General features: G+C 37.0%; 1 protein-coding gene across 1 annotated transcript; it reads left to right on the top strand.

The window, feature by feature from the left end:
- Positions 1-1615: 1615 nt before the first annotated feature.
- LOC139745089 (microsomal glutathione S-transferase 2-like) lies at positions 1616-10721 on the top strand. The gene is made up of 5 exons (XM_071655510.1): positions 1616-1740; positions 2568-2667; positions 5275-5345; positions 6844-6925; positions 9659-10721. Exons 1-5 carry the CDS (start codon positions 1671-1673, stop codon positions 9795-9797), a joined length of 462 nt encoding a protein of 153 aa, XP_071511611.1. The 5' UTR covers positions 1616-1670; the 3' UTR covers positions 9798-10721.
- Positions 10722-13528: the final 2807 nt, after the last annotated feature.

Raw genomic sequence — 13528 nt, 5'->3', positions numbered from 1 at the left:
ACCAGATTGTGTCCAAGGCAAGATTTTCGAAGTGGAATTGCAAAAGAAAGGGTTAAACATATTAATCATTAAGCTGGTCTTGATGGAGTAGAACTCGAGTGAATAGTTAACCCCAGGGCTCTCCTTGTACACAATTATACTGTGGGAACGCTTTGCGTTCGGCGTTTGGGCTGTGTATCGCAGTTAGTGAATAGTAAGACCAAAAGGTGGGTCTCTGGAATGATAAACCAGCAACTATTGTTAGGGTGCATTTAAATTTTGCACATTTCACAAGACAATTGCCAAGAATTGCAAAAGTAAGATGCATGCAAAAGTTCTTGTCTACAGATCTGTAGGACCTTTGCATTGAAAATTATTTTGATTCATTGCAAGTTTGATGCCTTTGTGGCTGTACTGTTGAAACAGTGACCCACCTAGTGGGTGAATGCTTACTGTACAAAACCCTTATAGACAGCTTCCTCACCAAGTGGCCAAAGCGATGGAAAACACATCTCACCAGTTCTGCAACACCACCCGAATGCTTTACCAGACTCACTCTTCTTGGATCTTGCTGCAACTCCACTATCTCCCTCTCAGACTGGAGAAACCCCTAGCTCTGTTTCATAACCTATCTCTGAGCTTTCTTCTTGACATACAGTTTTGTACATACCAAACGTACTAGCGTGTAACCATTATTGTAATCCTGTGACTTTGTCTACTATTCGTAAAAAAAAACAAAACTTCACTTTGTAGACAACTCTAAAACTTTGGCAGTTCTTGTGACTGGAGGAATTCATGCAAAGAAGTTAATTCTAAGTCGTTCCCATGAGTCATTTCATAAAGCAACGCCACCCATGTTGGGCTCATTACTTTTAGCTTTTTAACTTTTAATTATAGATAAGATGTGTGTTTGAAAAATGTAACTCTTTAATGTTTCAAGTTTGTTTTGTTTTGTTTTGTTTTTTAGTTGAATTGGCAAGTCATGTCGGATGTGGCACTGTGCCTCAGTCCTGCAGGAATGCCATAGTAACACAATCAAGGGATTATGGGGATTATAGGTAAACCTACACACTGACAATAGTAGTTTCAAGACATTTGTTATCCGTACTAATTCAGAGCTCAGCTTTCTTCAGAAAGATGAAACTGGAAACTTCGTTATTTATGGAAGAGGAAACAGGATATTAACGATTTCCAGGAAATTTGTTCAGACCCCCCCCCCCCCCAAAAAAAAAAAAAAAAAATTCCAACCTTTATTTCCAGTACAGAAATGTAGCATATTCTGGTTTGACATGGGGTTAGTTCTTCATTCTTTTTTAAGAAAACCCTGAGATTTTTTTACCATTGTAAATAAGGTTGTTGGAAGACTTTGTTCTTCAACAATGCAAACTTTTGTGATGTTTGCAATAAGAATATGACCACTTCGTTGTCGTAACTTTTTTTTATCCATCTGACCAGAATCACATGTTGTAGTACATGGCATACAGTCTGCAGACAGACCATTTATAGGAGAGCTGTATCCTGATTTTTCTCTCTCTTGGGTCACTTAAAAAAGAAGAAAGCATAGACAATGCCCCTATCTAAATTTTTTTGCAATTGGTGCAGTAAATAAAATGATTTTTCTTCCCCACCAGTCTTTGTGTATACACATCATCTTGGGTTCTCTGAGCTCGGCATCCACGGTATCTTCAGAAATGTCCCAGGTGCGCTTACAGGATCTCCTATTCCCGACTGCTGCCTCCCTCCTGCATGCATGGCAGCTGGGTGAGTAAAGAGTAGTGATAGACTTGAATCCAGACTTTCTATCAGTGCATCCGTCTTACAAATAGGATAAGTACATAAAATATGATGGGTCATCATGAAAGCCACTCATACATGTCTAATGTCGGTGAAAATGATTTTTAGGATTGTGACAGATCATATGAATTCGACAGATGTTATGTTTTAAATTGATTTGACCTACTTCATTTGATACAAGTAAAATGTTTTGAATATAAAGATTTAGAAAACTGTAAAGGTTATTTTGCCAAAGTTGGCTTTACGTGTATGAATTCCTCTTTTTATGATTGCTGACTTTATACGAGTAAAGTAACGATGCACCACATATTACCACAACGAGAGGGTATTTGAAAAAAGCCATTTCTCAGCCTCTGCCACCCCCCTCCTGGAGGCATTATGTTTGTAGGTTTTAGTCTTTATTTATAAATGTGTTTTTCCGCCCTGCTGATATGTGCTGAGGGTCATGTGAGGTCATGCAGTCTGACGTCTGTCGTCTGACACAAATATCAAAGGTGCAAAAATAAGTTCAAAACATGCACTTAGTCAAGCAAGGCCAAAACAATGGTGGGAATGCACATAGGTCATAAAGAGCTAATTGCAATGAAATAGATCTTTTAAATCTTTTAGTAGTAGTGTAGTAGAGTAATTAGTAGAAGCCATAGTCATGACTTAGTGGGATCATTTTTGTCATCAATTTTAATTGCTTCACTGTATGATGATGGTGATTAAAATATGATTGTTGATATCATTTATAATTATTGCAACTACTCCATGCCTTCTATGTGTGTGTGTCTCTCTCTCTTTCCATGCAGCGTCATTTGCTAGGCAGGTGGGCAAGGCAAGGATGAAATACAAGGTGCCCTACCCAAAGATAGAGGGTGACGAGAACTTCATGCGCTATTACCGAGCACAGTGAGTTCTTCAATCAATCTGTCATGTGCTGAAATTGTGTTTGTCTGTAGAGAAAGCCCTGAAATGTACTTTTGACAGGCAGGATGCATGGAGGCACATTTTCAGGTCTGCCAAGCCTGCAAGTAATCGTGATGCATGTATCTGCCTTTTAGATTTTGATCAGATTTATGCAACATCCTGTGCAATGCACTGTGAGTATTTCTATGTTGCCTCCCTTTTGTCCCTTGTCTGAGAGAGCCTGTGCAATAATTTACTTTGAGTTGAATACAGTTTGTATGTGACCCTGCACCACAAAACACACACAAAGTCGCCAGACATAAAATTTTATTTAAGAGCATATTCTAAAAGAGCAGACTTTAAGCTTTGAAATGATGTATAACTCAAATTAAATGGACTCTCCTAAACCTATCTAAATATTGGAAAGAATGCACACACTCACAGAAAGTGTGAACTGAGAAAAGAGGCTCTGAAGTGCAGTGTCTATTCAAGCGCTTAATCTTTACCAAGCCGTGCTGGCTGTGTGATGAATGAGACAAAAACAGGACGTAAACCACCGGAGTAACAACAGTGAAGGGATTATCAGATTAAACTGACATTGAGCAGCCTTATTAACACATTCTGTCCATAATTAATGTCAACTTTCAAAGCAGTAACAGCATCCTTTCAAAAGTTATTACGAGTTGAAAGTGAAGAGTGTGTACAAGGTTTTTTAAGAAATGAAAAGGGGACTCTAAAGACACATCTTATCACACTACTCTACCAAAAGATGTTTGAGATAAACTGCCAAAAAACACACTTTCCTGCCTGTTTTATGATCCCAAATTTTAGCATAATGTAGAAGAAGACTTGCTCTTTCAGAAAATATAAAAAAGTAAAGATCCGCTAGGTTGACCCATTTCACCTCTTTTCAATCCTCACACAAAATCAGTGTATGCGACTTTTTGTTCGTTTTGTGATGTATGGTCACATAGGTATAGTCAGTGTTGTTTAACCCTTGCCTGTATTAATGATCTATTCATGGGGAGGTCTTCTAGAGCAGTCTCTTTGCCAATCCACACAAATGTCTCTCAGATCTAACTATCCATGATTGTAGATTAGATACTTCTGATAAAATCCTCTGATCTCATTGCTTATGAGATGTGGTGAGGTAGTTGTGAGATGGTGACATCATTGCCGCTACAGGTTTGCATTATATTTGTATTTGGTGGAAACATGAGATATTGACATAACATTACTTTTGCATTTGGTGTCTAATTTCAATGAAACCTGTAACATTCTATTCTCATCTAGTCTTATCTGTCATTTATGAAAACTTGAAGCAAACATAATATATACGCTTGTATAATTATGTAGAAATTCAAATCTCCAACAGCACTGTGCTGGCTAAGGCTTCCTAAATGAGAGCAGACGTTACATTGTACATGATGAGGTTGAAGTCCTCTGGTGTTTTCAGACCTTTAGTATTTCAGACAATTAACTGTGATAAGAAATATTGACTTTGAGATTGTTTTTTTATCATTTTTCTCTTTGCTGTGCGAGATGAGATAAACTCATGAAGGAGACCATAGGTTAGAGATTACATGTGTGGAAGAGCTTGCAAGATAACCATGTGTTTTCTTAAAAAGTTCATTTGGTAATGCTGCCATTGCAATAAGTTATGTAAACTTTTTGGGTGTTCTAATGATTTTAGAAGAACACAGGAGTTACAGACTACTGAGTAATTGAAATCAACAGTTTTATTTTTTTTAAATCCAGACGAGAGATAGATAAACTATTAAAGCCTTTAAGCAAATAATGTGATTTCTTCCTCTCTTTTTTCCCCGTCATATTACTACATCGTGCTTTTTGTTCTGTTTTGTTTTTATTTTGGTGTCTATTATATTCTACCAGAGTGAATCACCACATCTTGCTTTTTTGTGTGTTTGATTCTGGTGTCTAATTTATGTGATCAGGGCGAGTCTTGCGATGAAAGATCACATCACATTTTCAAGGGTTGATCAAAATCTGGTACTGGTCGTTAACAAGATACTGTAGCCCTGTAAGCTGACTGCTCTCAGGCTGCAATTACGGTAATTTGAAGGAACAAGGCATGGGTTTGGTTTTGATTACCAACAATGTGAGGCGTATTCTTTAAAGCATGATGGTAAGTTGAGAGCATCAATCAGAATGCTCTCTCTGCCAGAGAGGAAGGACACAGTCTGGTGCCCTCTGCCGTCAAATTGTCTGCTGCCACAAATTTCTCTGTCAAAAGTTTTGCAAGGTTTGACACTCCGGGCCTTGAGGGCAATGTAAAATTAGATCGACTCTGGATATTGGTGATAGATATCAGCCATAGAAGCCATGAATACAGAGTGTAATTAGCTTTATAGAGCTTCTCCATGGAGAAACCTGTGATGTGAAGTCTATCTACAAGTACCTTGCATTGGTAGAATGTGGTATGCATCGTCACACTTGCTTTTCACAGTTGGAGGTGTTTCAGGATGCAATTAGATTTAGTATGAAGTCCTTCACGTTTCCCCAAGATGGGGATTCTAAAGATCAAAGAAGCCATAAAATGATCTATGAAAAGATATTGTTTTATTAGCATTTCTTGTATTTTCTTTGCAGGCAGAATTGTGTTGAGTTTACGCCCATCTTTTTCCCCGTCCTCTGGGCTGCAGGACTGTTTTTCCACCCTGGTATGTTTGTTTGTTTTTTTCATTTTTTCTGTCTTTATGTCTGTTTATTTATTGCATATGATAAAAAGGAGATACACATGAAGAAGGAGAAATTTGAGTGCTTGGCAGATTTCCATAAATTTTCAAATGAATTACAGTCCGCTTTCAATAATGTGCTTGAGTCTTTCTCTCACTCTCTCATGTACAAAAATCATTCAATCTTATCCCAACATGAATATGACATACACCCATACATTTCTCCGTTCAATACTGTACTCCACAATCGCGAATTTAACCACTCGCAAAATTGTCAGGAAGTGATCCCTTTTCGCTAAATATATGGCGTATACAGTATATCATTCAGTTTTTTATCTTCACGTGATGCTGCATTTACTATCATGTTTTGTATACAGTAATACTTCTGCCCTGTAGGGTGCTTTCCATCTGTCTGTCAGTGTGTACATTGTGTATCTATAGACTGTCTTTCTGTCCATCTGTTCCCCCTTATATCTGTTCATCCAGGTCATGTAAGCATGCCTGAAGAAAAAAAAAATGTACATTGAATTTTCTCAGTAATTGATCAAGGTATGCTAGATTACTGTACGGGCTGAAATTTTCGCGGTGGTTTTGTTTCGCCTTTGAACCATGAAAATAACAACACGTGAAAATAACAACGCACAAATGAGTAAGTTCAGTTAGACCCTCGCAACCGCGAAATTAACAACACGCGAAAATGTCCTCCAAGTAGCAATTCGCGAAAATATCTGTACGCGAAAATGTCAGCTCGTATAGTATTCAGTACATAGATTCCGGGTAAGATTCCTTGCTGTAACAATGTACCACATTAAAGTTGTTAGATGGTGTAGAAATAACTTGAAAACAATTATTTTGAACGAACTTCGTAGTGGCAGAAAGCTCAAGGTCAAAGATCACTTGAGATGACAAACAACGTGGTGTGGTGTCAAGCCTGAAAGATAAGCTTGACATTTTCATCTTCTCCATAAAAGTACATGGCATATTTTAACCAGACCTGGTTATTTTGTTGTTCTTCTTCTTCTTCTTCTTTTTTTTTCCAAACATGATTTTTTTTTTGCTTTTTCAATCAAGCAGTTTTTTACCCAAGAGTTAAGAACTGTAAATAAGTAAGTTGAGGTATTAACATGGGTAGAGGGTAGCATGAGTAAATCTTCGAAGGGTCATCCTTTCAGTTTTATTGATTAGTATTGTACATGATGCCATAAGCCAAAGCAATGCCCCGTAGATCCTTAGAAGCAATTATCTCATGATATCATTTCCATATCAAGTGGGACACTCTTTTGTTAGTAATATGCATAAATAATGCAACTGGTTGGAGGAAAATGATTTTCCGTGGCAGTTCTTTAGGTGGCCCCTGTGATGAAAAATGAGATTGGAATAAGACAGAGCTCAAGCAACAGTTTGATGAGTATTCAAGATGTCTTAGTAAAATATTAATCATTTGTGTGCATTCACACATTTATGCTATTTTGTGTCCTTACAGGGGCAGCAGGCTTAGCAGGACTGGTGTATGTGTACGGCCGTTACCGATACTTCAGTGGCTATATCCAGGAGGTCAAAGGCCGGTGAGTACCCACTGCAGAAATGATAATTAATTTGCATCAATGAAGTCTGAGGAAGAGTCAGTTCACTGTAGATCCACAGTAAGGGAACAATATGATATAGAGGAAATCTAAAGAGTTAATTCAGTATGTTATCATTTTTTCTAGCATAATGAGAGAGCAGGTGACTTAACTCTGTCAGAAAGCAGGGGCAATGAGTTTACCCTTAAAGGGACTGTACAGTACTGGTTGAGGGGAGGATTCAGGTTTATAACATTCCTAAGTGAGATAATGAGGAACCTCTTATGAAATATGAAAGAGCATGTAATTTTAAGAAGGATTCAACCTTTATTTGATGAGAATAGGTTTTCATATGGCTGAGATATTAAAAAAAAAGCGATAATAGTAAAAGGCGAGCCACTTTTTATTAGGATCTCTTTGTTTCACCTTGTTTTTAGATATCTCAGTCATTTCAAAACCGATTTTTATCCAATAAACTTTTGATTCCCCTTAGAATTGTATGCTCTTTGACATCTCACAGAGTGGTTTCTGAATATCTCGCAAAACATTAAAAGATAAATCATCCCCTCAACCAGAACTGTACAGTCCCTTTAACATGTGTCAGTAACAAATGGAAGGAATGTGTACTTTCATGAAAAAGTAAATCTTGTGGATTTATTTTTTTATCATTGCTCTATCCTGACATCACAAAATTTTTGGAATCTTCTTAGCCAAGTGTTTACATATGAATTCAATTAACAAAAACTTTAGAAACTCATAACTTTTAATCAGGATGTCTGATTTTCCTGTAACTTCATAGCTGTGAACTACTAATATTTCAGCATCCACTCAATCCACACATTTGATGTAAATTCCCCTCTCATGCCAACACAAGTGGCACTTCTGGCTCTTCCGATCCCAATCCGCTTGAGACACATGCCCTATTTAGTATTAATGAATTCCTTCAACCCTGGGAGATAACAGAATCCTTTTGTAACTAGAGTCAGCATGACATACACCTCTGGTTTCATTTGATTCTTTGTCCTCAAATAGTAACACTACAGATTTGTATCTCCCCATCATCATCTTCCTGTAAGGACAGTTTCTAATGATGTAGAGTCTGTTTGATTATTATCTCAGGGTTTCTTTGTTATGGAGTAATGATCAGTTTGAATGCTTTCTCATCTGTGCTATAGCTATAGGACGCAGGTGGAGTGGACTATTTTGGTAGCAAATGACCTCACTTGCTGTGACATAATTATAGTACCCAGTCTTTTTACCTCTTTATCTAGTTTTACTTGTCAGGGAATTTCAATTAAAGGAAACGAAAACCCAGATATAGTTTCAATTACAGTGGACTCCTGTTATAATGAAGTCCTCAGGACCGGCAGTTTTCTTTCGTTGTATCGAAATTTCGTTATAACCGAACAAATAAACAATAAAGATACATAGAATGGATGATGTTGCGGCCTAAATTTTTGCTATAACCGCATTCGTTATAATGGGAGTGCACTGTATTTTTAAAATCAATAACTTTTGAGCCGGTTGTTCTGGTTTTCCTCTAACTTTAACTGATTTGTTTTATTAATATTGCTGGTTTCACTCAAACCACATTTATATTTGGGCTTTGTTTTCCATTAAGAATGAAAAGGCTCGTGATGGTACGTGCATCTTCCAAGATATCTGGAGAAGCCCCTTCATATCATGACACATTTGTGATAATTTTCACTATCTGGCTCCATTTAAATCAGTTCTTTTACGTGACTTCATTATGGAAGATCACTTCACATTTCTTGACAAAAATACGTCCGAAGTGAATCTATTTTGAGTGTATCTTTTCATGGCTCACCCTGAAGTGTACAGGGTCATTATGGTTTCATTTTTGTAGGTTTTCTGTTCAGTGCCCCTGTTAATTTTTAAGCCATGGCACCAAGGTCAGAGGTGTTAGTATTGCTTTCTTTCAATGCCAGTCTGTTTGGACTTCTGTAGCATGCAACAATGCAAAAACAACATCATTTACATTCATTTTGTGTGAAATGAGACAGGCTTGATAAGTTTTTGGGACAGTCTTTATTAGTAAAGATAACATTCCAAAACTTCACTGTTTTATGCGTTGAAACAGAAAAGTAAAAAATAAGTAAATAAGAGAAGTGAAATCTCTTTTATTTTGTGTGATGTTACATGTAAGTTTCTACAAACAGTTGCTGTAGATAGCAGTAAAACTTTTGCATGGGTTAGATGACAATGATCAAAATCAACTTGGAATTATCACAGATTGCAGTCCCTTTGGATGGGATACTGTATGTCTCATGTAGTATCATTATACCTTTACTTGTGAAATGTAACCATGGGTGGATTATAGATGCAATATTCAGTATGTTTAGGTAATACAAAGTACACTGAAATATATTCAAAAGTTAAATACAGAATGGTGTGCTTTAGATGGGATTGTCAGACATCTTAATGCCAAGCTTTTCAAGTGTACTTAAAACCAGAGACATTTGCTGCATAAAACTTTTGCGAATTGGAGCCCGCAGCCTTTTTTGTGGCATGAAACTTTCGTGAATTGCCACTGGCATTCAATATATTGTGTAAACAAAAACTTTTGTGTGCATTCAATTTTCGCTGATAGCAGCTCCTCACGAATTTTGCAAAAGTTTCATGCACGCCAAAACTTCTGATTTAAAAGTAGGTCGTTTTCCGACCACTGGCATTGACTTTGACCCAGTTCTGTTGCTCTTGTTGTTGTTTTGCTAGCCTCTTTGGATTTGGAGTCTGTGTGAATGCCATCAAAGCACTCCTCCTCATGTCAGTCACTGGCATGACTCACCTTGCGCTGGTCACGTACGCCAACATCGACTGCAAGCAGATGATCATGGACAGACTCAACTTGTAACGAATGTCACTGGCTTCCTCATATCCTCGTCATGCTGTAGTGCTTGTGGCCAAACTTTATAATCAAACACCGAGTACCTCTTTACCGGGTCATACTTGACGAAAGTAATTTTTGTTCTCAACTTCTGACAGAAATTTCAGCGAAGAGCTACTTGTGACATCATTTCCAGTCAAATGAGAGGAGTTAGAGAAAGAGGGAGTGAGAGAGGGAGAGAAAAAGAGATGAAATTAGTTGGTTTACTGAAATAATACAATGCAAATACAGTTTATATCATTTTGAGCATATTTCCTTGTCCTGAAGGTGATGGTCTGTTTGTATCTAATAGTCTATTTTTTTTAATTCTCTTCCAAATGAGCAGAAATATATGTACAAGTACATGTATTGTGTTTTACCCCTTACTTTTTTCTGCCACCTTTCTGTCTCTTGTGGTTGGTTGCTCATGGATGCTCTTCTCAGTACTGTACCAACTCCCAGGATTTAATCAATCTTTTGCTCACAAAGTTCAAATTTGGGTGCAATTACAACTGAAATATGAACAGAGCACTTTTGGTCATATTACATGGACACAAGCAAAGCTCACAAAGGTGTTTAAACACAAACTTGTATTCCTTGGTCCGCCCCTGTGATTGAATAGGATGAGTGTGCAGTGTGTTCAGATGTGACCAAGGCTGGAGTCAGACATTGTTACATGATCTATACTATGCTTCTTGACAGAGAACAGCACACACACTTACAATGTAGTTTTGTTCAACAAAGTTCATCATATCAGATGACTAAGTTATTTCTGTAACAGATATTTCCATGTACGTTATTTGATCACATACATTGTCATTCTATATACCGTACTTTCCTGATGGAACTATTTCCGTCCCAAAGAAACATATTCAAAATGGTGACTCACCTCTTACATTTGTGAAAGTATAAACTGGGTAAAGAAATAAATTTTATGTTAAACATGCATATTTGTCATAAATATATTCATAAAAAATATGTCATGCATATATTAAGTAATGTAAATTATTGTAGAGTTTGTAGTTATGTTGAATGATATGCAAGATTATGTTTCGATATGATTATCATATGTGTAAGGCGCTTAGAAACCATGTATTAAGCACGGTAAAAATGCTAATTATTATTATTATTATTATTATTTGTGAAATTCACATTAGTAGAAAGCCGAGATCATTCTCTGTGACTTGATGTTGAAGAGCATTTCTGTGCAACATCAGAGAGGAATCAAAACAGAAGAATGCAGCCATTGCAACTTGTCTGTGGTACTGCACACTCAAATCTGCAGTGTAGTTCATCCAGGATCAATCTTGCAGTCTCTGGTATTATTGGTGCACAGCGATCAATGGCTTAAAGTCGTCCCAAGATAGGCATCTGCTATCACAAGACACATGTGTGTAGCACACTGACTATATCAATGGATTCCCAGCATAAAATCCTAAAGGCTGTTCTCTGTAGTCATAGGGGGATTTGACTTCCTTGATGGAATCATTTGGCTGTATTTCACCGCAGGGATTTTTTTTTTTTTTTTTTTTTTTTTTTTGGGGGGGGGGGGGGGGGGGGGGTAACCCTTTCCCGTGCCCTGACTATTCACTTTTCAGAATGATTCATTCATAATGCGTGCCATGTACTAAATGGGCTGTTGATCAGGGGGAGATAGAATTCCCATCCATCTAGGGTGACAATTCTCTGACCCCTAATTTATGATCATGGCTGTTTAAATCGGGAGGAAAGCTGCGAATACTGTGTCAATGAATACGCTGCTCTGATTGTTTTCACTCGTTACACTGTGCTGCGAACGTCATCATCATTATGTTAAAACCATTACTGTTTTGAAATGGATGGCATGATTGATGTGGCTGTAAATCATGAACGCCTTCAAAAAATGAAATATGCATATGCTGGAGTAGATTGTCATAATTTGTAATGAACCAACTATCTGATTTTATTGACAGCACATGTGGTGCAAAATACATCATTATGGATGCATTATGTATAACAATTCGTGCATTGGTACGTATGTGGACATAATTATTATACAATGTACATGTATATCTGCTGCTGGGCATATACATGTACTACATCCTTTATTGAAGGAAATGATGAAATTGCGTTTTCATACATACAAAAAAAAGTATGTTTGGTTTTTTTTATATTTTCATTGAATGGATCTGATTTTGAAATAGTGTTATGAAGTTGAAATACAGTGTACAGTACATGTGCGGGTGAAAAAGTGATTGCAGGTTGTGCTATAATGTTTATACATGTATTTGAAAATTGTCATGAACAATCAAGTATAGTTACTATTACAGCTTGTACAAAGAAAGGTGAAAAATGTAGATCTTATCATGTTGACATGATCAATAGTAGATAAGGTTATTTTTTGACGACTAGCAATGATGCAGAAGATGCCATGTCCAAGAATAAATTATACTATATTTGTAAAATGTATGCTGTATTCACAGAGACTGTAGGTACATGTACAATGTGTGTCACACTGTATGGTCATCTGGACTTAAGGTGTACAATGCACTTTGTCTTATTCGAATTAAAATGAAACATGATAGAATGAGAAAATGATTGTTCAGTGGAGTTCTTTGACAGTCAGGTCTATTGAATGCACTGCGGGGAGGTATAATGTATAATGGAGGAGCTGTTTGTGGTGCAGTGGATAGGACCTCAGACTATCAATCTTGAGGTCAATGGTTCAAGTCCCATGATTTCGGCAGTTGTGCCCCGAGGCAAGGCACCTTGTAATATCCTTGTTGCCTATATATACTTTGGGAATGGACTTAAAGCCAATGGTTCAGGGTTGCTGATTTATAAGCATGCAATGTTCCCAAAGTGGTCATGTAAAACAAAATTAAGCTAATCAGAAATTGATTTCTTTTATCAAGTTTTTAATGTTACGTACATGTATATTCACAGTTAGAATAGTGCTAAGGGTTTGAGATTCTTTTCATTATTTCCTACATCGTACAATATGTTTTATAGGAAGACAATGTACATGTATTACTTTCCCGCAATACATACTAGGTGTTACAAAAACATTTCCCACTTTTGATCCTTAATACATGTAGTTCAGAAACTATATACATTTGTACACGTAATCAGATAACACTGACATTGATATGAGCAATAGCTGAATAGTGTACAATTTTGTTGGAGGTAATTTAAAAATGAAAGCATAAATCAGTTTCATTAAATTCAAGATTTATTTTTAAATTAGGTTTCAGATTTTGCCCTATTTTCAACCCTCTGTACAAAACTTTGATTTTGCACAATAGGGTCAAATGGTGTGTGTGGGAGTGTGTGGTTATTACCCAGACAATGGTCCTGAACAGTGGCCAGGGTTTGAATACTCTATTACATACTCATGAGAAATTCCACTATTACAGCTAGTCTTTACTCGTCCTGAAATGTACTGTATGCAAGCACATGAAAACGTGCTTATTTTTTTTTTTCATACGCATGCATTTTACTCTTTACCATGAATTCAGACTAGCAGTGCCCAGGACAATCCATCATGAATTAATAAAACATTCATGTGCCTTGGAGCAACAGTCCAGTAGTCAGCAGAGCTCTGAAGAGGTGGTATTTGTGGTATTCATGTCTATTCAGGGTCATTGTGAGCACATACTCACATACACATCATTGATTCTTGTGTGAAGTTCAATTTTGTACAGAGGGTTCAAATTTGACCAAATCTGGAACTTAACTTA

The sequence above is a fragment of the Diadema antillarum genome, unplaced genomic scaffold, assembly GCF_040938485.1.
Source record: "Diadema antillarum isolate AM-2024a unplaced genomic scaffold, OU_Dant_1.0 seq00001234_RagTag, whole genome shotgun sequence".
Classification (NCBI taxonomy): Eukaryota; Metazoa; Echinodermata; class Echinoidea; order Diadematoida; family Diadematidae; genus Diadema; species Diadema antillarum.
The sequence above is the reverse complement of the archived record's forward strand: the minus strand, read 5'-3'. Positions and strand labels throughout refer to the sequence as shown.